This window comes from Procambarus clarkii, chromosome 12, assembly GCF_040958095.1.
Source record: "Procambarus clarkii isolate CNS0578487 chromosome 12, FALCON_Pclarkii_2.0, whole genome shotgun sequence".
NCBI classification, from domain to species: domain Eukaryota; kingdom Metazoa; phylum Arthropoda; class Malacostraca; order Decapoda; family Cambaridae; genus Procambarus; species Procambarus clarkii.
The window spans coordinates 14,292,237-14,318,307 of NC_091161.1; the positions used below are offsets into that span (position 1 = coordinate 14,292,237).

The 26,071-nt window shown below is 43.4% G+C and overlaps 1 protein-coding gene across 6 annotated transcripts in view; it reads left to right on the forward strand.

The window, feature by feature from the left end:
- p115 (General vesicular transport factor p115) overlaps nt 1-26,071 on the forward strand; it is a 45,415-nt gene that overhangs the window by 9,079 nt on the left and 10,265 nt on the right. Inside the window, exons 6-16 of one of the 6 annotated variants that reach the window (XM_045766236.2) lie at nt 80-281; nt 470-570; nt 1,165-1,394; nt 2,726-2,880; nt 9,017-9,040; nt 13,518-13,636; nt 15,912-16,121; nt 20,304-20,595; nt 23,842-24,063; nt 25,193-25,413; nt 25,882-25,983. In XM_045766236.2, coding sequence (XP_045622192.2) covers nt 80-281; nt 470-570; nt 1,165-1,394; nt 2,726-2,880; nt 9,017-9,040; nt 13,518-13,636; nt 15,912-16,121; nt 20,304-20,595; nt 23,842-24,063; nt 25,193-25,413; nt 25,882-25,983 — 1,878 coding nt within the window. The remainder of the gene's footprint in view (nt 1-79; nt 282-469; nt 571-1,164; nt 1,395-2,725; nt 2,881-9,016; nt 9,041-13,517; nt 13,637-15,911; nt 16,122-20,303; nt 20,596-23,841; nt 24,064-25,192; nt 25,414-25,881; nt 25,984-26,071) is intronic. The other 5 variants (XM_045766237.2, XM_045766238.2, XM_045766240.2 and 2 more) reach the window with 5 other exon arrangements.

A 26,071-nucleotide genomic window follows, 5' to 3' on the forward strand; every position in this document is an offset into this window, starting at 1 on the left:
GTTCTTACTGGAGTATTAAAACTGGTACTCTTGGATATAGTGATTCCTGTGTACATGCGGTTAAAATTACTGTTTTCAGACTTTATTGCTTTTGACACAACTTACAAAAAGCAATACCAACCTTCAAAAGATTGTAGCTTTTGAAAATGGCTATGATCATATGTTTGAGATAATTCAAGGAGAAGGATTTGCTGATGGCGGCGTTGTCGTGGAAGACTGTCTCATTCTAATGCTCAATCTTCTGCGTAACAACCCTTCAAATCAGACGTTTTTTAAGGAAGGTGAGTTATGAAACAAAGGGCAGTCATTTGATTATTGGCACTAATCACAAAACATTCTGCATTAAAAATCATGTTTCCAATGCTAATCAAATGAAGACTATGGCTCTCTTCTGTCTAAGAAACACTGATGATTTCTGTATTATAGAACGTACTCAATTCAAGTTTAAAATAAAGTGTACACTTTTCAGGAAGCTATATTCAGCGACTTGCATCATTCTTTTCACTGCCTTTGGATTCGAGAGATGGTTGGTCGGCACAGAAGGTCACTAACATTCACTACATGTTACAGGTTTGTGGTGTCTTTTTCTTTTTCTTTCTTTTTTCATTTTGGTTCAATCACAGGTACCATTGGAACAGCACCCTTAACCCACAATCCTTGTGAGGGATATTGATTCGGGTTCAAGCCATGGGCAGAGAATAACGATTAGGCATAGTTCCGTTACTGTTCACCCAGAAGTAATTTGGGACCTGGTTGTATACTAAATGGCAAATCATGTTCCAAAAAAACCCAGTAGGATATGACTTAGGATGAGTTTGGGGTGAGGAATAGCTCTAAAAATACTAACAAGATTCAGGAGTCATTTACTCCTGTGACCTTCCTAAGGTACAATCCACTGTATCATAGGACATGATCATGTACAAGCATCTGGTTTTGCATCCTATAGGTACTTGTGCAATAATCTTAACTAAATGATGAATCACAGCAAGGAGTCTTGGATGTACACATAAGCATATTGTTTGCAAAATAAGAAAAATCTTAGGAGCTGTTTCCAGTAAGACGAGTTCTACGGTAGCTTTGTAAACTAGGATTTAATCTCTCCTCAGATTCCAAAATGTTAAATTTGATTGTATACAAAGATAGTGGTATGTTGTTTTCCAACAGCTTGTTCAAACACTAGTGGCCCCTCAGAATGCAGCACAAGTAGTGACATCTTGCCAGAAGGTAATGAATCAATGTGGACTACTGCAGGCGCTCACAGGTCTGCTGATGGCCCTAGGTGTGCCTGTTGACATTCTCACCGATACCATTACCACCGTCTCGGACATGATTCGTGGAAGTCAAGCTAATCAAGAATTTTTTGCGAGTATGCTGGCACCGTCTTCTCCACCCAGGTACTGGTTCCTATAATTATCATGTAATTATAATAGAGTAGTATTTATTCATAAGTTATTTTATACAGTACTGTATATATAAATGTTAATTAAGTCCTGTTCATTCATAATTCATGTTAGAAGCTTAGTCTACAAATTATGTCTTCCTTCCCGGTAGACCCTTCCCGGTAAATATCAGTCGAATGCCCTAGTAAATCACACACACAGATCACAATAACGCGATGCATCAAATGAACAAATCCACAAGGGCCGTGAAGAGGATTCGAACCAGCGTCCAAGAGTCGATTAAGGCAGTGTCTGGGATGCTCCCGGACGCAGGTTCGAATCCTCGTCACGGCCCTTGTGGATTTGTTCGCCCTAGTAAATATTTCCCACTAAATATCAGTCGAATGCCCTAGCATAAAATGTTCAATATGTCCTCCCTATAGATAAGGGACGCATTCCAGGAGAATCTCAACATGTGTAAAGATAAAACGTTAGGTTATACAGTACAGGAAAAATGTGTGCTTTCCGGTGATATCATAAAGTCAGAGTTGTTCCACTAAACAATAAACCTATCTAAACATTAATATCATGTTGACCTAACCCCCACACACTAGAAGATGAAAAGATGACGACATTTCAGTCCTTCCTGGACCATTATCAGGTCGATTGCTACCATTAATATTATGTAACTTCCTAGTAAAAAATAGTGGGCGGTATGCACTACAGTCTTAGGCCTAATTTATTACATATATGTACTATAATATCCTATACTATAATAGCAGTCTCCGTGGTGTAGTGGTAAGACACTCGCCTGGCGTTCCGCGAGCGCTATGTCATGGGTTCGTATCCTGGCCGGGGAGGATTTACTGGGCGCAATTCCTTAACTGTAGCCTCTGTTTAACGCAACAGTAAAATGTGTACTTGGATGAAAAAACGATTCTTCGCGGCAGGGGATCGTATTCCAGGGACCATAGGATTAAGGACTTGCCCGAAACGCTACGCGTACTAGTGGCTCTACAAGAATGTAACAACTCTTGTATATATCTCAAAAAAAAAAAAAAAAAAAAAAAAAAAAAAAAAAAATATGCATAGGAAAAGTTAGGTTTAGTTACAATCTTTCTCTGGCCCTCTAAAATTAATAGTACAAAATGTTGATTTGTTTTTAAATGGTGTTTCTTGATTATTGATCAGGAGAATCCTACTGTTAAACACGAGATCACATTATAAGAACAATAGTAGAGACGATTGGTCACTATAACGTGGCTGAAGATATGTTGATCAAACCCCACACACTGGAAAGTGAAGAGACGCAGAGCAATAGCTTTTATAAATGTCATGTTTTGCAGACCTGCCATCGTGGTGTTATTGATGTCGATGGTAAACGACAAGCAGCCCTTCATACTGAGGTGTGCCGTCTTGTACTGCTTCCAGTGCTTCCTCTACCGCAACCACACAGGCCAGGCCCAGATCATCCAGACACTGCTGCCTCACACTGCTGATGGTGGGTTGACTTGGTTAAATAGCTTGCAATTCACTTCTGAATATTGGACTCCAGCCACTTGGACTGGACGGTAGAACGACGGTCTCGCTTCATGCAGGTCGGCGTTCAATCCCCGACTGTCCAAGTGGTTGGGCACCATTCCGTCCCCTTGTCCCATTCCAAATCTTTGTCCTGACACCTTCCAAGTGCTATATAGTCTAATAGCTTGGCACTTTCCCTGATAATTCCCTCCCTTCCCTCACCTCTGAATAGCTTAAATATGCTTAATATATACCTTAATTGCATGTACTGTACTGTATATAAATATTTAAATTAGCGTACATATTTTCTTGTTCTTTTGAAGTTTTCTTTGTGAAATAATTTTCGTGTAGAGTAATTCCAAGTCGACAGACGATTATATTGTGTGTGTTGTTTTGCCTGTTAAGGTGTTATCAAACATATTGCAGTATAGATCTTGATATAATTCAAGTTAAATTATTGGACATGTGTGTGTATTAGGTGACTGAAGAATAAGATGATAGGTTATGCCCTCACACACATATACAGCTGAAATAATCTTTCTCATAATAATAATAAGCAGCCATAATCATAAGCAACTTGTGCAGGCTGACTTGAAGATATTCAGAAACATTATTATTTGCTCCTTATTTAATTTGATCTGTACAGGTTGTATTATTGGAAGTATTCATAGGCTTTTAGTTACAATATACGTGATGCTGTGCCTGAATTTACCTGAGGGCCACGAACACTCAATAGTGCCACAATAGTGACCTCAATACGGCCTCAGTAATGGCCTATAGTGGCCTCAATAAGTGATGCTGTACATCACAATATACATGATGCTGTACAATACAAGTCATGATGGCTCCCGGGAGGCCAGGCCGCTGTTGTGGAAAGCCTCGCCTATGGCTGTTCATTAGTCTTTGACCTCTCTGTTTGGGCCCTTGATTCGTGATGTTCGTTGGTGTAGCTGGGGCATGCTGCGGCTCGAGTGTTTATTTAATTGATGCCAGTCTTAGCCTGGTGGTTGTAACTGTGTGTGGCACCTCTCTCTGCCGAGCGGCCTCGGTGCCTGGGTGTGGGGTATGCCCCTGTGAGAAATCTCGCTGCACGTTCCAAACAAATATGTCATGAAAATCTTTTCAGACGGTAACTTGCTTGTAGTTGGGGGATACCCTGTACATTAATTGTTATGCATTAAGTTATCAAAAACCCAGTCAAATCGAGTATAAATTATTAAAAATACAAATATCTATGGAAAATAATGGGTGCATTACTAATCCAACTATCTTGGTTGATGAACTGTACCACTGAAATTTTGTAATATCTTGGTTTACTGCACTCTTTATCATGCATAGCCAATAATATTCACTTGCGTATAGTACTATAATAAATGCTAATTAAACCCCTATATATATTACTCCAAAATCACAATACATCATTTGGATATCTGTGATATTACTTACCCAAAATATTAATTACAAAATTATCTCCATTCTCGGTAACATGTCGTCCAGTTAGGCTCAAAGCTCATGACAATACTGTAACCGTTTTCTGCAATTCTCTGCCTGTTTGGTTGTCACTTGCCCGTGGCATTTGATATACCATGGGTCAGTATGACAAACAATACCCACTCTTCTCTGCATAACGATTTACATAATTGTGGACACAAAGCTGTACATAATACTGTTAATGGTGCTTTACTCGATACCGATTATGCTGTGCATGATGGTGGTTTATACAACCTTTCAGCTAGTACATCTCATTCTGTACATTATAGTCCCCAGTTTACAATGTACAGTACAGTACTATGAAAAGTAGCGACACTCAAATATCCACGTTTTCTATGCATCAGCATGGTAGGCTAGGTGGGATGCTAGGGGGTTTATATATATTCCTGGTTAGGTTAGAACTGTATTTTGTATGGTATGGCAAATCCAGAGAACGGGATGGTATATAATGGTGTGCGCGCTTGTGTGTATGTGTGACTCTGTTAATGATATTGCACATGATTGTGTATAGAATAGTATTAATGATGCTATGCATGCTGCACAATGATTCTGAACATGATGCTGCATTGTGCGTGATACTGGATACATAATGCTGCACAAGATGCTGTACTGTGTGTGATACTGGGTATGTGATGCTGTACTGTGCACGATACCGGGTACGTGATGATGTACTCTGCGTGATACTGGGTACATGATGCTGTACTGTGCGTGACACTTGGTACATAATGCTGTACTGTGCATGATACTGCACATGGAACAGTAAATGATTCTATACATTGCTGACAACTTTATCGTTGTACTGTATATAAATCATTGCCGACAACTTTATTATTGTATATAAATCATTGCCGACAACTTTATTGTTGTATATAAATCATTGCCGACAACTTTATTGTTGTATATAAATCATTGCCGACAACTTTATTGTTGTATATAAATCATTGCCGACAACTTTATTATTGTATATAAATCATTGCCAACAACTTTATTGTTGTAATAGTTATATTTTGCTTGACATTTATAGCCGATAAAATGAGTTTGTGATGACTTATACAATTCTTCCCTTATGGATGGTGTCGAGTGCAGAAGGTACTTGGTGAGAGGACTACAGGTCTGGTGCCAGGTTTGGTGCTTGTTAGTCGTCTCGTAACTAATACTTTGACCAGTGTTAGTGTGGTGTCATAACTAATATTTTGATCAGTGTTGGTATGATGGTGTCATGACTAATGCTTTGATCAGTGTTGGTGTGATGGTGTCGTGACTAATGTTTTGACGAGTGTAAGTGCGGTAGTAGTCTCTTAGTAATGATTGTGTTTTGTTTCCCTGTTTATATTGAATGAAATTGTCCTTTGTTATTCTGCATTCTTTGTCCTTTTAAATTAAAAACTAATTCTAATAAATTTATATTATATATATTGATGGCTTTAAAATTTTGCTTTTCTCATGAAGTTTACTCTGCTTTCACACTTACCTTGGTGGACCCCCCTTCCCTTGGTGGACCCCCCTTCCCTTGGTGGACCCCCCTTCCCTTGGTGGACCCCCCTTCCCTTGGTGGACCCCCCTCACCTTGGTGGACCCCTGCAGCCGTCTTGCTAAGATTGCTTCATGCTACAATGTCGCATCAGTTGCAGCAGTTCTGTTTGGCCTACAGGAGACCAGAGCCAGAACCTGGTTTCCCTCGCAGAGGCAGAGAGAGCAAAGGGCATTCTGTCATTCTATCGGGAAAACATCCAGAAAATCGGCAAAGCTTTACAGACAGCTGCTGGGTTCACAAGAACCAAAGCCTCAAAACTACCAAATAACTCTCCAAAAACAGTTGAAATGAATCAATATAATTTACTCAAAGCTAGCTCAGACCCGTTAGTATCGATCAGTGTCATAAAGTGGCTCGGAGGTTGTTTCTCTTCCAACTCGCCATTTAGTTCTGTTTCTGATGTGTTGCGTAATGCATCATAGTAGTGCTCCTGTCGCCACCTTTGACAGTGGTTCCCAGTACTTCTGTTCTGAGCTCAGAGTCAGCCATCCTGGAATTTTTCTTGAGGGAGAGCATTTGTTTGTATATCATTCCAGTATGCTGTAGTATTTTCTTCACGCGCAGTTTTCCTATCTAGTTTTGTTGTGTGAACTTGGCTTTCTTGTTGTGTATAGCTTTTGAAGCTATACACCAAGATGGCTCCAATCCTCCAGGTCATATCACTCATAGAGTTCTTTAGGGCTACCAGGGACCAGTGCCAGAACCTGGCCACCTCAGAGGTGAAGGGAGTGGTGATATTTAACCACCTCACCAGAGAAAGTAACCAAAAAATCAGCGAGTCAAAACAAACCACTGCTGGGTTAAAAAAAAAAAAAAAAAAGCCTCAAACCCACCTAATGAACTCCCTTAACTATGTAAACACATGATCAGATTCTCTCGAGACTAGTGAGAGCTCATTTACCCCTACTGACCCACTCGTCTGAAGGGAGGTGGGAGGTGGCTCACTGTCTACCGAGGTCCGAGTTGTCAGTTCTGTCGCTGATGTAGTGGTTCCCACTCGCCTCTTTTTCCATGCGGCTTCCCCTGTTCAGCTTAGTGGTTTGTCTGTTACTGTACTCTGTGGTGTAGCATGAGCCTGGCTTTAAGAGTGCTTGGAGCTGTATGTGCTCCTGGTTATCTTCCCTGTGTGCTCCTTAGTACTGCCCTTGCATCTTGAGGTTATCTTGAGATGATTTCGGGGCTTTAGTGTCCCCGCGGCTCAGTCCTCGACCAGGCCTCCACCCCCAGGAAGCAGCCCGTGACAGCTGACTAACTCCCAGGTACCTATTTACTGCTAGGTAACAGGGGCATCAGGGTGAAAGAAACTCTGCCCATTGTTTCTTGCCGGCGCCCAGGATCGAACCCGGGACCACAGGATCACGCGTGCAGTGCTCTGTCCGCTCAGCCGCCAGCTCCCTTGCATTGCCAGAGTTATCTTCTCAAGAGGGTTGTTCTCTTAGAGGTCCTTGCTTGTGGCAGCCATTATGTAGAGCGAGTCGGAAGTCTTATGGTTTGTGTGTCTTTGACCCGAGTAAGGTGTGACTTTGACTGGCGGGGCACACTGGTGGTTCATAGCCCTCCCTTCAGCATGTTGAGGTCAGCCTTCACAACTTTGTAACTCAGGCTGTGTTGTTTACTTTTAGGACCAGCATATCATCCCCAGTGCCTGGGTGTTCGTCTTGGTTTACCCCGAAGAGCCTGGAAATTTCCCATGGGTTCAGTGGTCCTATGGATATCCCCTCCCAGACCTGCTCTTTCATTGCACGAGTTTAAGTGTTGCTTATCGTCCATGCCATGCAACAATGATCACTTGTTCTGCCCCCGGCATGCTGCCTTTTTTTGGTCAGTGATACCTTCGACCCTGAGTACTGTGGGGTTTGCTCTCCCCAGGTGACACTTCTTTCTAGTCCACCTGATGAATTATTCAGCATTGAATGGAATGAAACTCCTTGGGCCAGATTCACGAAAGCACTTACGCAAACACTTACGAACCTGTACATCTTTTCTCAATCTTTGGCGGCTTTGTTGACAATTATTAAACAGTTAATGAGCTCCGAAGCACCAGGAGGCTGTTTATAACAATAACAACAGTTGATTGGCAAGTTTTCATGCTTGTAAACTGTTTAATAAATGTAACCAAAGCCGTCAAAGATTGAGGAAAGATGTACACGTTCGGAGGTGCTTGCGTAACTGCTTTCGTGAATCTGGCCCCAGGTTCGTAAGTGCTTGCGTAAGTGCTTTAGTGAATCTGGCCCCTTATTCTGGTGGGTCCCAAGTATTGCACAGATGGATCTAGAGTGTGCAGGTTCTCTTTGCATCAAAGAATGAGCCAGATTCTTGTCCTGGCTTCAGGTAGGTGATGAATGGTTCTTGCAGGCCTGATGTGTTACCACATACTGCCACATACCCAGTATGTGGGTATGTGGCATACATACCCTGTACATACCATGGTACCACCAGGCCTAAATCCTGGTGGTACCGAGGTTAATTTTAAGTAGTACAGTACGTGGACACAGATCATGCTTGGAACAACTGCTGTTTTTCTTGTGGTGTAATTAACTGTCACAGCGAAATGGTTAATAAAGTTGATCTATTGGGTTATATTGTACCAGAACATGTAAAAAAATAAAGGTGTTGCTCACTTTTTTTTGCACTATTGAAATTCATAATGGATATAAGGTGATTTGAGATAGACTTAAAGTTTAGTTAATTATAATTATGACCTGGGTATGTGGCAGTGTGTTACGCCGACCCATATACTCCATTTTATGTATAGCTATGAATCTCTCACTCATATTATTAGATGAAATTTTACCAGTTTTAAAAGATGGTTTAGGATTCAATATTTTAATAGCCATGCCAAAGACTGTATACCTGACAAAAAACTTAGCTGAAGAAAAAATGTATATGGTGAGGGTAGTGGTGCGGTTGTATAGCCCATGGTGCGCCTAATGGTTATGTTGTATTGGACTATTAATTCCAAATGTTCATGTTTTAGTTATAGAGATTTTATCATTTTGTAAAATCTATTATTTAGCTAAAGAATGGTAATTTATGGATAATTTGATGTGTGTTACAGCTTTTGCTAACAATTAGTGTGTGTTCTTTTCAGTTGTACCTGGAGCTAAACCTTTTCGTAAGTTGCAGTTGTTTTGTGCACCACACATACCACTCCCTTTCAAACTATACATAGTCATGTGTTTTACACAATGTTTGCCACGACGTATTTCACAAGTGACGTGGTTGTGAAGACGAATTCTTTCTTGCCACAATTCTATCAAAGACTGTTGTTTTGAAGCTTGTGTGTTTGTGCATGCATTACCCATTAATGGAGTTGCTTATAGTTTCTGAATGCATGTTATCATATTGTTTTGTTTATCATGTAAACAACTGTAATTTACTCCTTAAAAAGGTTAATATAAGTGTAATATTCAGTATTGTGAATTCTTTTCTAGTTTTCACAAATAATTAATTGGCAATATTTTATTGGTATTTATATAGTTTCTCTAAGAATAGTTCTTCTAGTTCAAGTCATGATTTGGGGGACTTTCTAACCCCTTGCACGTTATCTTATCTTGAGGTTATCTTGAGATGATTTTGGGGCTTTAGTGTCCCCGCGGCCCGGTCCTCGACCAGGCCTCCGCCCCCAGGAAGCAGCCCGTGACAGCTGACTAACACCCAGGTACCTATTTTAGTGCTAGGTAACAGGGGCATAGGGTGAAAGAAACTCTGCCCAGTGTTTCTCGCCGGCGCCTGGGATCGAACCCAGGACCACAAGTCCAGCGTGCTGTCCGCTTGGCCGACTGGCTTCCCCCAACGTGATGATATACAACCATGTGTTGCATGTACCATACAGCTGTAGAAGTCAATGATGGTTGCCTTATTATTAAGTCAACAATGTTGGTTATAAATGATAAGCTATGTTGATGAATACGAGTACAGTATCAACAAACGAGTCATACTCTGAAGCAAATGTTGTACATCGGGTCAAACTTTGTGATGAAATTGAAGTCGTACACCGAAAACTCCGTACTCTGGGGCATTCATGGACCAAGGTTCCGCTGGCCTGACAAGTCTCTCCTTCCGGGGTTCAGGAATTGGTTAGGCTTTGTCATAAGATGACAGGTTTACTGTTTTCATGTCCTCCTGTTAGGGCTCAATCTGGCTTCTTGTATTCTTATGCATTTGTCCTGGGTCATAGTGACCTATATTTATCTTTTGGTGTTCTGGTACACCTAGATGACTGGCTGATGTGGACTCTGCCAGTCCGCTTCTCTGTAGGCCAGGGAACTGGTTCTTTCTTAGCTCACAGGGTTAAGATTCCTGATGAACTGGCGGAAGCTCCATTTGGTTCTGTCCCAAGTTCAGAATTTGCAGGGCTTTGTTTTGGGACTCTTAGTCGGCCTCTCTGTCCCTGCCTCTGGCGGCCTTGATTTGGCTGCAGCACTGCCATGTGATGGTGTTAACACTTTAGCTCATCCGTGGCGCCGACACCCACCCACTCCTGACAAACTCCCGACTGGCTGGTTACCTACTGACAAGCTAAAACAAGTTTCCAATGCTCTAACCTCCCCCTCTCCTTCCCTCCTTTTTCCCCTCCATACTTTTCTCACACTCCTAGTCTCTCCCTTTAAGGACCCCTCCCTCCCATCTTCACCCCCATCACCCTCCTTTTCCCTCCAACACCCCTGTAATCCTGCCTCAACAACTGCTTTGGCAGCCTCATATACTGTAGTTGAAATATAGACAGGCCAACACTGACTGTGACTGCCTGGCTGTGACTGCCTGGCTGTGACTGCCTGGCTGTGACTGCCTGGCTGTGACTGCCTGGCTGTGACTGCCTGGCTGTGACTGCCTGGCTGTGACTGCCTGGCTGTGACTGCCTGGCTGTGACTGCCTGGCTGTGACTGCCTGGCTGTGACTGCCTGGCTGTGACTGCCTGGCTGTGACTGCCTGGCTGTGACTGCATGACTGACTGTATGACTGACTGTATGACTGACTGCATGACTGTGACTGCATGACTGTGACTGCATGACTGTGACTGCATGACTGTGACTGCATGACTGTGACTGCATGACTGTGGCTGCCTGGCTGTAACTGTGATGGACATCGAGTAAGAAGCGCCTAAAACCAAGGCTGGGCCAGGCACCAAGGGGCCGTATGGACTACGTTCTCGTAGTAAGACTCCAAAAGAGCTAGAGCCCGAAACAACAAGGGCACCGGGGGAAAGAGGTACTGTATAGGTAACCTCATCTCGACCAGTCCTGCCGAAAGGCATCCGCCACGACGGTTCCACAGTCAGGGAAAGGTGCCACATAAATCGGGAGACACCGAGACAACACTAATGCGAACCGAGGTATGACTAGCCAACGCGGGGGTCCGGGTCTTTCCCCTCCCAAGGAGGGGAGGGCTGCTCGGACAAGTGGCGCGGCGGCGATCAATGACCTTTGCTTGTTTGCTTGGTTTCCTTTTGTTTATGGGGGAGTTCTGTCTCTGTGTGGTCTTTGGTTGCAATTTCTTACCAGGTGGGACTTTTGTTATGCTATCTGGGTGCCTAACCTCGGTCGATGGCAGACATGGAATGTCCTCAAGCACATGGGTTTTTTCCATAGGCCATTGCTCCCTGTGCCTCTCTGAGGGGGCCAGGTTCTGGCTCGTGGTCCCAGGTAGGCAGAACTCCAGGGAGTTCTATCTGCTCCCGATATCTGCCTACAGTCCGATATCTTCAGGGAGCCTCCGGGGGCTCACCCAGAAGAATGGCATTTCATTACATTCAACGCTGGGGAGTTTTTTGCCCAAAAGTCAAGTGCACTAAAAGATGTCATCAATGCTTGCAATTTTTTTTTTCTACAACGTACTGATGAAGAGGATAGACATTGCATGAAATCCTCCTTGGCAATGTCGTTTGCAGCAGCATCCATCGTACAAAAGTTCTTGACATGAAGACCCTTCTCTATTATGTGTCATTTTGTTGGCAATTGTCGAGGTGGTAAGTTTTCATGACTGTTAATAGAAAGTCCATGTGCAAAACTTTCGTAGCTGTTGAACCTTTTCGAGACTCCATTACACATATAACCAGTCATAACATACAAAGAAAAATATATTTATATAAAATAAAAATATAATAGAACTTAATTTTATATATAATTTAAATTTACAACTGTCATAAATAAACTAAAATAATACTAAAGAAATGATTCAAAGGCAAAATATAGGAATCTTCCCCCTTTGATCACCTCAAATGCCCAACAAAATGGTTTTTCTGTGGAGAGCCCCTTCGGCTCCCAGGAGCTATACCGGGCTGGAGAGCCCCTTCGGCTCCCAGGAGCTATACCGGGCTGGAGAGCCCCTTCGGCTCCCAGGAGCTATACCGGGCTGATGTGTATATATTAGACCGTGGCAACAGTCAATCGAAGGAGTTCTAAGCCTACTGGGGACCAGAGCCAGAACCTTGGCCCCCCTCAAGAGAGGCACAAGGAACAATGGCCTAAAGACACCCCCGTGTAATTGGAAACAGTCTTTGTCTGCCATCTACCAGGTCAGGCACCCAGAAAGGTAGGAATCTCAAAACAAACTACTGCTGATCAAAAATTGCAAACTGAAAGCTGAACTAGCAAACAGAACTCCGATTAAAAACAAGGAAACAAACATGACGTCACCACAATCGCCGCGCATCCGTCTCACACCACCACCACCATGCAGCTTGTGCCTACATTATCGCTTAATGAGGAAACAAATAAGTTCAGTATCAGCAATTATTTACCATTGTGACATAGAAGACCCCTGACGTAGAAAAAGATTACGTAGAAAGTTCAGATATCCGTGAACTCGTTCCTGCCGATGATGATCCCAAAGCAAGACAGAGCCACAGCATACAGCCGCATTTATTGCCTCTGCGCATCACACAACGGACCTCATAATCCTTTAGAAAATGAGCACGTGAAAAATTATTCATATTCGGGATTTAGTGACCAGGATTCTGATAAAATAAATATTTAGGCTTGAGTTAGCGATGTGTGTGTAGTGTATCAAGTGGCACTTTGCATTATCAGGTGCTGTCAGCAATAGGCAAGTGTGTGTGTATGATTATTCCATTAATGAATCAATGGTTACAAGATTGGCACACTCGCCAAAACTTACTCGCGGTCACCTGTCCCTCAATAGAATTCTTGGTGACTCGGATACTTTTGATATCGTTCGCCTTATGCGTTTTTTTTCTCGTATTGGCATCCTTGGTGATATTTAGCGCCCTCTGATTATTCTGCTCATTTGATGGTGCTACATAGCCTTCCCGGTTTGGTGCCTTCTTTTGATAATTACTTACTTACTCGCCAAAACTTAGAGGCTTGCAATGGTGCAAAAACATATAGATACAGTAGTTGTAAGTTATGCGTGAATACGGTGTGATAATAAAAACAATATTTTATTGTTCTATTACTGTATTATATCGAGGTACACATATTAGTTACACTTCTACACTTTCTTTGATATACAGTATACTGTATAACATTATTAACAAGCCAATGCATCTTTGCACTTGAGAAAAATACAACACTGTAAAAGCAATAAAAATACGAAGAAAGTAAAATTCCGTATTTTTGTTTTCCTACCAGCCAACTCGGTGACGGCGGGTCAGCTCCTGTGCAGCGGACTCTTCTCTCCGGACCCAGTGTCTAACTGGTTTGCCGCAGTAGCTCTCAGTCACTCTCTAGTTGATAATGGTACACAAAAGGTAAGTAAAAGCAGAATTATAATGTCAAATATTTATGCATTATATGCAAAATAATGTCAAGTTTCATATGAAAATTGAGATGTAATTGAAATGTTCATTTTTTTATATTGTAATACCGTTTAAAAGTGTCAAAAATCTCATGTTAGAAAAACCCAAAACTTCCTAAATCTGAAACGTTTGGAAAATCCAGCATTGAATGTATTGAAACACAAATTTCTGGATGAGCCCCGGAAGCCAGAACCTGGCCCTCCCCAGAGAGGCGCAGGGAGATAATGATAGTCCGTCACCTCAATGAGGAAAGCATCCAGAAAGTCGGCAAACCAAAAAGACAACTGCTGGATTCAAGAGAGACCCATGCTTCACAATCATCCTAATAAGCACCCCCAATTATGTAAATAAACATTGGAATCTCTCAAAACTAGCGTGTGCTCATTCACCCCATCTTTCCCTTCTCATTTTTTGCTCAACCACTTGGGCTGGACTGTAGAGCGCCGGTCTCGCTTCATGCAGGTCGGCATTCAATCCCCAACCGTGCAAGTGGTTGGGCACCACTCCTTCCCTCCCCCGTGCCATCCCAAAATCCTTACCCTGACCCGTTCCCAGTGCTATATAGTCGTAATGACTTGGCGCTTTCCCCCTGATAGTTCTTCTTTCCCTTCTCATTTGGGGGAAGGGGTCCACACTCTGCAAGGGGCTCTAGCTCTCAGTTCTGGAGCAGATGCACACACAAATTCCCTCCCGACAACCTGGAAGGGAGGGAGGGATTTGGGGAGCCACAGGGGCTTACCCAGAAATTGGCATTTCATTACATTCAATGCTGGTTTTCTGGGGGAAGCCCCATTGTGGCTTACTGAAGCTAACTACCCAAAGAGATGAAGAAAATACAGGACCTTAATAGGGAGGAGGAAAAAATACAGGCAGCCAAGACGAAGACGAGAATTGAAGCTGAGAGACCCAACTCAAGGCCACCCTAGGAAGCTAAGGCCTGGGAACATCAACTAAATACCAGGCTGCCAGAACCTTGTGCTTGAATATCAACCCAGGTCATATAAGCAAACACAGCCACCAGAGGGGCATGCTTCCTAACATCATGGGCATGAGGTTAGACAGCAGCGTGGCTAGACTTAATAACACTGCAGATGACCTGAGATATACAAGCCTTGGAACAGGGAATCAAGGACATAGGAGCCATCCACAGAGCATTCACCGAGGCCAAATCGGTGGCATGAAACTAATGACGGAGAACCACTAATGGATGCAGCACGTGATGCACCCCCGGCTGAACCAACCAAGCATCAATAACCAAAGGACCCCCTCTGAATTCCAGCCGACTGGCTCTGCCAGAAATGAAGGAGCTGACTGCAAATGACCAAAACCCCACCCAGGTTCAAAAGAACAAAAACCCTGTCTGTGGAAGATACAGTAACATGAAACTCCCCGACCCGACAACTGGAGACAAGAGCCACTAAAAAGAGAGGAGTAGAAAAGGAATTCTGGACCAAAGAAGACACTAAACTATAAAATCCCAATCTCTCAAGGATGGGAAGTCCTAGCCACTGCCCCCTCAAGAATGGGGGGGTCATGATCACCCCTTCAGAAGTTGGGAGTTGTGGCCAATCTGCTTGGAGATTGGAGGGTCGTAGCCAGACCCTTTGAACATGGGGATTTGCGGCCAACTCCCATTCAAAATGGGGATTTGTGGCCAAAGTCACCCCCACCCCGCCTACAAGATGGGGACTCGCAGCCAACTTCACCCACAATTTTTAAGGTGGTGAGTTGCGGGCAAGATCCCGCCAGGGTTAGGGAGTTGCGGCCAAGACCCTGCCAGGGGTGGGGAGACGCAGCCAAGACCCTGCCAGGGGTGGGGAGTCACGGTGTTATTGAATATGTTTTGCCATCTTAACCAACAAAACTCTTCCATCATACTTGGAAAAGTGCCTCATCAAGGAGTGGCAGTAAATGGGTCAAGGATGGTAGTACAGTACAGTACTGTATATCCAATTGGTAATTTAAAGTTAATGTATATTTTCTCTGTGATATTGTATCCTAGTGTAATCGTGATGTATTCCCTGACATGGCCGATAGTTTGTACATCATCACAGTTTGTTTCTCCAGTTGTGCAGTTAAAGTTGTTATATTTAGTATTGCACTGTAAAGTTGTCATATTAAAAATTGTACTATAAAGTAGGCATATTCAGTATTGTGTTGCAACAGTACAATATTTACAATATTGTAAACAAAATTTACAATAACATGTTGCAAATTTTATTTTCAGGAAAATATGTTGCGAGTGCAGCTAGCCACCAGTGTGGGGAGTCCACCCGTGTCACTCATGCAACAGTGCACGTCCATCCTACAAGCCGGGTCGAAGGTTATCACACGTTTCGGTATTCTTATGCTTCTTTCCACATGGCTGGCTCACTGCCCCGTCGCTGTGCAGACTTTCCTGGCCATACCAACTGCAGTTCCATATCTTACTACTCATGTAAGTTATCCAGGTTGTATACAGTTTACATAACTTTATGTGTAATGTTGCTACAATCTCAAAATAATGATGTTTTCAACTTCTTTCTCTCTCTCACTTGATGAAACTACGAGCCTGTTTGCCCCGGTGCACACTAGTGACTGTACACTATATATTCTAATGGAAATTGCAGAAGACATAATGTATAAAGTTCATGTATAATGTATAAAGTTAATGAAGTTGCTGCATTTTAATCAGCTTTATGTATGCAGCAAACTTTATACAATAAATTAATCCCAGCTTTGAAAATCATTTGTTAACCAACATGTCTCACTGCAAGGAAAGCAGGAAATCTGAAAAGTTGCAAATATAGTCCTATTATTCAAGACAAAGGACACTAAATTATTGATCAAAATCATTGTTTTAATGTGGAGACCAGACCACACACTAGAAGGTGAAGGGACGACATTGTTTCAGTCCGTCCTGGACCATTCTCAAGTCAATTCTCACAATCGACTTGAGAATGGTCCAGGATGGACCGAAACGTCGTCGTCCCTTCACCTTCTAGTGTGTGGTCTGGTCAACATACTTCAGCCACGTTATTGTGACTTCGTCTGCATTGTTTTAATGTATCTGGTGAAAGTTCCTGAAAATTAATCAGGAAAAGTATGGTGGAGATCTCAAAGAGGAATAGGTTTATTATGAATAGGCAACATGTTTTCAAAAGGAAAAAGTTGGGCCTCTCAAACTTGATTGCTCTATGACGCAATCAATCTTCAAGGGAAGAGTCGACCTTCCTGGCTTTGTTGCTGTTGACTCTTCCCTTTCACAGTACATACTTAAATGCTCTAACCTTCTCAACAAACATGACCTGACCTAAGCTTACAGCCTTCTTATCCTCCTATTCTTACCTTTCACCTTATTCTTGCCTTCTAGACATTACCATATTCTCTAACCGGTTCTTCACCTTACACCTTACCTTCTTCTTTTACCTGCTCCTAACTCCTTAACTTGAAGATTGTAGTTGTTATTTAGATAGTAAAGGTGGTGGTAGATGATGATAGTGTTGAGTTGACTGAAGTGGAGATTAATGATGATGAGGTAATCTCAGCAGACTGCCTTTCACCACATACACCAATGTACCTAATGCCATGGCAGAGTTTTATGCTTCTGAGCCATCCATTAGTGTATGAACATTGCTCAAGTGGTGCTGTGTACGGCCACTGGGCAAACTAATTCCATCTTTACTGCACATTTGTATTCAGACTGCTGCTTGCCCTCACCAGTTATTTGAACGTTTTTATCCGAACAAACCCCAATCGAATATCGGGTATTTTCGGATAACAGGTATTCATAAAGCACGTGGCTGACTGTATTTGTTCAACTGCTGTGAGGTATCCCTGCCAGCTTGCTTGCCAGGGTGAATTGAAGCAGGCTATGTTTAAGACACATTCCATAGCCCCTTCCTCCATGGAGATGAACAGTGTGTGTGTGTCCTGAAGAGGGCTGTTCAGACACCCAGGGGGGCTGCCGAGCTCTGCTGCTGCTTTCCAAAAGAGAGTGACCCTATGCCCTAAGCCTCCTGTGTGCAGGTCTGTGACTACAAGTTCCAGTGTATCCACTCTTGCTGCTTTGTAACTTGGCCATTGCCACGGGACTTGGGGTTGTGCAGTATGAGTTGAGGTCATGACTTGCACTTGATTTGGATTAAAGTGAGGGAAAGTTGCAACCTCTCTCACCCTGGCCCAACTGGATCCAGCGGCAAGACAAGTCGAGACGGCTGGTGATAGGTTAGGATGCAGTGGATGGCCACTGCATCCTAACTGCTGTATCCTACGTGTCTCATTTTACCCTAGCTGTGCTCCACATTACTTTGCTGGGTCCACCTTCCTACCCAATGAACCATTCTGGTGTTTTCCTCCACTCAGTCCACCTGGTTCAGTCTTCGCTTGCATAGGTAAATATGCTCTAGCTCACTGAGGGGTCTCAGACTGTCTACTACCCTCACCTGGTTTTGCTTGCCAGTCGAAGCGGTTAGCCAGGGTGTGGCTGCTGTTCCATGCAAACTGCTACTAGGAGCCACAGGTGAGAGTTGAGTGCAGGTGGGGACCAAAGCAGATGAACCACCAGAAGGTGCAACTGTTTCCCGTCAAGAGGTACTATCCCTCCCTAACATCTCAGACCCCTTTTAAACCACATTTCTCAGACATCTCTGATATCTAACATCTCGACCCCTTTTAACACAATCTCCATCGGTATCGAGTCTCGGCATCACCTTTCACAAGTGTTAAATGTTGTGTGCACTAGTCATAACCTGAATGTGTACAGCATGCATATTTTTATATATTAACTATAGTATGTCCACCAGCTTTAATTACTTCACATTAAGGTGTGTCCGCTTCTCTTAAACACTGTAACGACCCAACCTGTCGGTTCGTTCCTCACCGTAAACGTTTCACGTACTGAATATCAAGGTCCCGCTCAGGACACCTAAAATGCTTCACTCTCGAAGTTTTCTCAGTTAGTTTTTGGTTATTACAGTGTACTGTCACAGTGTTTGCAAATGAATTTGTTTGACTCTAGATAGAAAATAAAATGTGGTTTGATAATAGAATTTGAGTGACTGATGAATATACAAATTTTGTATTAACATTTCAGCATTCCTTGTACAGTATTTTTCTCCACATATCTCTTTAGTACAGTACACACATTATCAGTCTATGGTACTGTACTCGCGTCATTGGAATGCTAAAGTGATAACTTAAACCTGAAAGTCACTGCAAATTCTGAGTGTACAGGTATTTATCAAGTACAGTATCACACTTTGTTCGCTTTAATGCCTGAAATGCCACGTGTCAGTGGCTTTGTGATGATGTAATGCTACACATAAAAAATGTGTAACAACATTATCTTGTCAATATTTTATTTAATAATATTTAATAAATATACAACATATCAGTTTTATCTGGTAACTCCTCCATTAAAATCATGTCTATGGTTGTTTTCCCTAGGACATTCTTACGCTTTGGGAGGCATAGTGGGAAGTGTGGCCCTTTGAGAGCTGTCCTCATATATTTAGAGTAGACTCTCAACGGCATACCTGCAATTGTCTTATTATGGTTCGACAAGTATGATGTAACTCGCATTAGTCTTGATAAGGTGTCATAACGTAACCCACGTCAGTCTTGGTCAGGTATCAAAACGTAACCCACGTTAATCTTGGTCAGGTATCAAAACGCAACTCACATTAGTCTTGATCAGGTGTCATAACGTAACTCACGTCAGTCTTGGTCAGGTATCAAAATGTAACTCACGGTAGTCTTGTTCAGGTATCAAAACGTAACTCACGATAGTCTTGGTCAGGTATCAAAATGTAAGTACATACGACGGGACTGATCTCGCCGAGACCTTTGAAATACAGTACTGAACAAGTTGGCGGATATTAATCCTGGATTGTACCAGGATGAGGCTCTGGGAGAGGTTCTACTCCCCCAAGCCCGGCCTGAGGCCAAGCTTGAATCTCGAGAGCTTGGTCCAACAGGCTGTTGCTTGGAGCGGCCCATAGGCCCACATATCCATCACATCCTGGTTGGTGTGGCACATCTGTCAGAACTAAGAACATAAGAACGTAAGAAGAAAGGCAACTGCAGAAGGCCTATTGGCCCATACGAGGCAGCTCCTATTTATAACCACCCAATCCCACTCATACACCCGTCCAACCCGCGCCCGAAACAATCGAGGGACCCCACCTCCAGCACGTTACGCGGCAACTGGTTCCACAAACCAACAACCCTGCCACCGAACCAGCATCCACCCAAGTCCAACTATTTCTTCAAAAGGTTGAGTGTTATTCACGCAAGTAGTGACCACTTCAGGCTCAACAATCCACAGTGAAGTTTCCCATCAAAGAGATACCTTTACACTTAAAGCATTATAAATCCATTGAATTGCTTACCTTCAAAAAGCTGTAAGTCAAGATATTAATCCAATTAGAAATTCTGTTAGAAAATATTTTCAGGAATTATGAGGGGATTCAACAAGCTGCCAGCTTCCTGTCATGTCAATGCCACGTGACGTGGTAGCCGTCGGGGAAATTCTTGCAAGTTTGTTACTAGGCAATATGAATTACTTGATACGTCATAGACAGTTTGAATCTAAAAGTGATATGGGGAATGATGCATTGGATTTGACTTATTTTTACAGGTGAGCGCTAATGAACACGATGAACTCGAAGTGGTTTGTCAGGGCCTGTGCGCGTTCCTGCTTGGCTTGTGTGTCCAGTTTAATGATGGCAGTGGAAGCAACTTTTCAAGAGAGTCTCTCAAACAACTTGTGAGTGATCGTATTGGGGCAGAAAACTTTGGTGATAAGTTAAGTAACATCTCAAGAACAGAAGTGTACTCCAAGGCAGCAAAATCACCTCAGTTGGCGGCCAAGCAACCCTCAGACCTAGTATTTGATCACGAGTTCTGCCGGCTTTTCAAGAGTTTAGAAGGTATCGAATTTTGTGTGTTCCTCACTTACCGTGAAAAATCTGTTCGTGCTGCATAGTTTGGCCTTCTCAATATATATAAATATTTTTGTTTATTGTAATTAACTATGTTATTAAAGACAAATTTCCCCAAAAAGAGAACTATTATCTTTTATGTACTTAGCTAGCTGTATTATTTCTCTAAAATGTATCATTCACTGTTGTGAAATATGTATCCCACATATCAATTAACTGCCTTTCAAGTAAATTGAATAATCGACTTTTGGTATATCTCAATTACTTTACAACCATTTGTGTCACATTTGAACATCACTTAACTATATTGACTGTTTACCTGCTTTGTGATTTGTTTGAATAGCATTGTCCATTTGGCAAGTCTATCTAAAAAGTTGTACGGTGAAGCTTACAGCTGTTCTTGGGTACATTACAAGAGGCCTAGTTTTACCAGTTAGCAGTCAAGAGGTGCAGCACAAGTGCTTTTCAAGTGCTCCTCATTTTTATTCCCCTTGCCTTCTTAGATTTAAATAATCAAATGTTGAATGAAATGGTTCTTTCTGGGTGAGCCACAGCGGCTCCCTGTAGCTAGCTTGCCAAGATGGCTCAAAACTACTAGGTCACATCAGCAGTGGAGTTGTGCTTGGCCTGCTGGAGACCAGAACCAGACAGACCCCCCCCCCCTTCCCTCACAGGTTATCTTGAGGTTATCTTGAGATGATTTTGGGGCTTTAGTGTCCCCGCGGCCCGGTCCTCGACCAGGCCTCCGCCCCCAGGAAGCAGCCCGTAACAGCTGACTAACACCCCAGGTACCTATTTTACTGCTAGGTAACAGGGGCATATGGTGAAAGAAACTCTGCCCCTTGTTTCTCGCCGGCGCCTGGGATTGAATCCGGGACCACAGGATCACAAGTCCAGTGTGCTGTCCGCTCGGCCGACCGGCTCCCACTCCCATGACCGGTTTCCCACAGGTGCAGAAAACAAGTGACCCACTGGAAGAACATCCAGAAAGTCAGCAAACTAATACAAACCACTGCTGGGATTGACAGCACTGAAGCCTTGGAACTACCAAATGAGCTCCCCAAACACTAAACAAAACTATCAAATCTCAAAACTTACATGAGCTCATTAGCACAAACCCCCTGACAGTAAGGGAAAAGCAGAGCTTCAGGTCTTCCACAGCCTTCCAAGCTAGTTCTGAAGCATATGTGAAGATCACAAACACCAGCCAAGGACCCTGGAAGGAAGGAAGGGAGGGAGGGAGGGAATCGAGGAGCCATTGGGGCTCTTCCAGAAAGAGGTGTTTCATTACATTAAATCAGGTTTTCTGGGAGCCCCACATTTGCAAAAGAGAATGCAAACAGGTACTGATTGAGTGGGTCAAGAGAGAAACCTCCCAAAATCACCTGAAAAAAATGCTTGAAAGCTCACACCACTTGAACATGTAGAAATGACAGAAGCTGCATCAAAATCTTGATGAAAAGAGTGTTGTCCACTAGCCAGAAAGACTCTGGAACCTCATAGCTCAGCCAGTATGATAAAGAAGAATCAAACTTGAAAGAGGCAGTGGTTCATCAAAGGGGCAAAAGCCAGGTCATGCAGGAGGTACTTAAAGAGATCTGCCCGAGTGCAGATAACGAGTCTCAATAACGTGGCTGAAGATATGATGACCAACTACACATCAAAAAATGAAGAAACGAAGACGTTTAGGTCCGTCCAGGATGGACCAAAATGTAGTATTTCTTCATCTTCTGATGTGTGGTTTGGGGATCAGATCTGCCCGAGCCTCCAAAAGGGAAACCTGAGAGAAAGGAAACCTTTGGTAGAACATATCTGAAGGACCATAAAGTTTGTGGAAATAAATCCTGTGGGAATCTGCATAAAAACCAAAATCATACAAGGAGGGAAGGGGAGGAACAGTATTCCTTCCACTGAATCAAAAGAACTGTGTCAGAAGGAATGAAGGATCAACTGGAGACGAAAGGAATCTTAAGACCCTTATTGGACTCCCCTAATCCCTGGAAGCCGGAAGCAAAGACTCCGGGGCAGAGTAGTCCTTAGAGTAGACCTCAAGAGTCCAGAGGAGAGGTCTCGGAAAGGAGGCCGGCTGGAACGAAGAAAACCCCTGAAACTTTGGTGGGACCTAGTGGCTCGACTGCCTCTGCATCTGAAACTGACAGAGCACCCAAAGAGAAGGCAAGCCACTTTCCGAGCTAAATCCCACCCTGAATCTGAAAACCTTGGATGTTTCAGAGCCAGAAGCAAAGGGTAGGGAAGGAACTGTAGTTGGGCACACCACACCCGAAAAGGAAGGAAGAGGAGGCGCAGAAGGATCCAAGGTGGAATTCATCAACATCTCCAATTCCAGGTCCATAAAAACAAGAAGTGCCTACTTTGGGAATCCAACAGGGCACAAAGTCACGAGTGCTGAAGGCAAGTAAACTGATCCCAGAAGATGGGAATTGCCTAATAAACTTGAACTTCGCTTGGAAGGTCTGAGAGAAGAGCCACAGAGGGGAGAACAGACACCATAGAACTCATGGTCACAGGTGTCACTGACCCAACAGGCAGTGTGGTATATTGCTCAAAGTGTAAATGATAAAACCATGAGTTAAATAAAGGTACAGTATAGTATTGGGTAAGGCTAAAGTAAAATGTGTTACTTGTGATGATTCCGAAGAGCAATGTCCCTGTGGCCCATTCTCTGATCAGGCATCCTGGTTGGTGCTCCAGTCAGTAAGACTGTTGGATGCAGCTGTTTACAATCTGACATGATTCACAGCCTGGTTGATCGGGTATCCTTTAGAGGTGTTTATCGAATTCTCTTTGGAACGCCGATTTAAAAACCGTTGTTTGCATTGTGAGGGTTACTATTTTTTTCTAAGCAATTGCTTGTTTGCTTTCTTGAAGGGTTTTCTTGGTACTGTATGGATGTGATTCCCAGGCTTCCCTTTGCCTCTGAGGGTGTCCAGATTCTGGTCCCGGTCCCAGGATACATTCACGAGTCCTGGTGTGTTCCTCGTGGCTTGGGTGCTTCTAGGTAGTGGCATCAGGCAGCTGCTGAGTGGCCAACCAGAGAAAGGCATTTCATTACATTCAATGTTTGATTATGTTGACACACTGATTAATGTTTGAATATGTTGATTCACTGATTAATGTTTGATTACACATATTGCCATAGAGCAAGGGTGGGGGTAAAGAAAATGCTACAGTACAAATTTAACTTCGTCATGTTGCTAACGACAAATATTTCAGTGTCGTGTGTACGAGCAGTTACTCCCCAGCTGATGAGTAGCAGCAGTGCCGAAGTGTGTCCAGCAGAAGTCATTAAGTACAAAGAAATTATACGTGACCAGGATGCCGAGATCACCCGGGTACGAGAGTCTTTGACTAAATTACAAAAAGAGATGGAGGCATTTAGAAGTGAAAAGGAACAGATGTCATCTAAAGTTCAACAGCTGCTTGATGAAAACACGGGTTTGTGTACAAAGCATATTTATAGTTTGCTATTCATCGTTATTCATAAAAATACATTTAAATAAAATAGGTGTGTGTTATTGTAGCAGATGTTTCTATATGTGGTGGTAATTGCCTAAGTTTAGTTATAGGATGAGAGCTATGTTTGTGGTGTCCCATCTTCCCAGTACTCTTTGTCATATGACACTTTGAAACCACCGGCGGCATCCACCACTTTCTCACTTAACATGTTCCAATCATCTACCACTCTGTAAATGAGCCAGAACAAACCCTAATCCTGACTCGGGGGTGGAGATTGACCATCGCTCCACCCACAAAGTTCAGAGAAATACGCACACTATTCAAAGCACGAGTGTTATTATTATTACACCAATTATACTGTGATGAGCAGTAACCAAGAATAGGAGCAGGTGAATCGGTTAGCAAGCCCCATCTGATGATCATGGGTACCTTTACCTTACCTTGCGGTTACCTTGCTATGATTTCAAGGGTCAACGTCCCCACATCCCGGTCCTCGACCAGGCCTCTTCGTTGCTAGACTGGTCAACCAGGCTGTTGGACGCAGCTGCTCGCAGCCTGATGTATGAATCACAGCCTGGTTGATCAGGTATACGGTGATGGCACTGGCCATCACTGTAACGACAGCAACATCACAAGAACAGATGCCTCCCACATTTCATCGGATTAGCTCTTTCTCTAATATTCTTTAATATTTATACATTTACCTTTCCCACACACTCAAGCTGGGAAATAGTTGGTAGTGCTTGTGGCAGTGTGGCAGGTATTAAAATGTCAACAGTAGATATTAATATTGGAGAGCCAGTCGGCCGAGCGGACAGCACGCTGGACTTGTGATCCTGTGGTCCTGGGTTTGATCCCAGGCGCCAGCGAGAAACAATGGGCAGAGTTTCTTTCACCCTATGCCCCTGTTACCTAGCAGTAAAATAGGTACCTGGGTGTTAGTCAGCTGTCACAGGCTGCTTCCTGGGGGTGGAGGCCTGGTCGAGGACCGGACCGCGGGGACACTAAAAAGCCCCGAAATCATCTCAAGATAAACTCAAGAGAAATTAATGCGATATGGACCAAGGGCAGAATAACTAATTAGCATTTCTATTTTTTCTCTTAACAGTGTTGAAAGCCCAGCAAGGTATTGCAGTAGAGGCTGCATCTTCAGCTGTAGAGGATAGTACATGTAAAGTCAATCAAGAAAACAGTGGTGAGAGCCGAGAGGAGTCGGCACAGCAAGTAGCACATCTCCAACAGCAGCTAGCAGAGATAACACATGCAAGGGATTACTATTATTATGAAATGTTCAAAAAAGATGCCGAGCTGACAGCACTGGTTAGTACAGTACGTACATACGTTATTCAGACGGGTGATATAAAGTGAATGATTGTTATGGAATGTTAATGTTTCATAACGGTTATTATGTTAGATTAACATAGTGTTTTGATTAACATAATGTTGGCTGTGTGCCTGGCCCTCTCTTGGCTGTGTGCCCGGCCCTCTCTTGGCTGTGTGCCCGGCCCTCTCTTGGCTGTGTGCCCCGGCCCTCTCCTGGCTGTGTGCCCGGCCCTCTCCTGGCTGTGTGCCCGGCCCTCTCCTGGGTGTGTGCCCGGCCCTCTCCTGGGTGTGTGCCCGGCCCTCTCCTGGGTGTGTGCCCGGCCCTCTCCTGGCTGTGTGTTAGGTAGTTCATCATAAATGTGAAAAGGAACTCTATCTTTCATTTTTGTATAATGCCTAATTAGCTTGCATTTACTACAACACACATTTGATACTTCAACACTTGAGAACTGATAATATGATCTTGATTATTAGCAGCAGCAGCTGCAGCAGCAGGAACAGCAACAACAATATGAACAGCAGCAGCAGCAGCAGGAACAATTGACTCAACAAGCAACAGCTGCGAATGGTACACAGGTAATAAACCCTCAAAATCTTATTTATTTATTCTTTTAGGTGGGGCGGAGATTGTGCTTGTGGAGGTTCATATGGAAGACAACCCCAC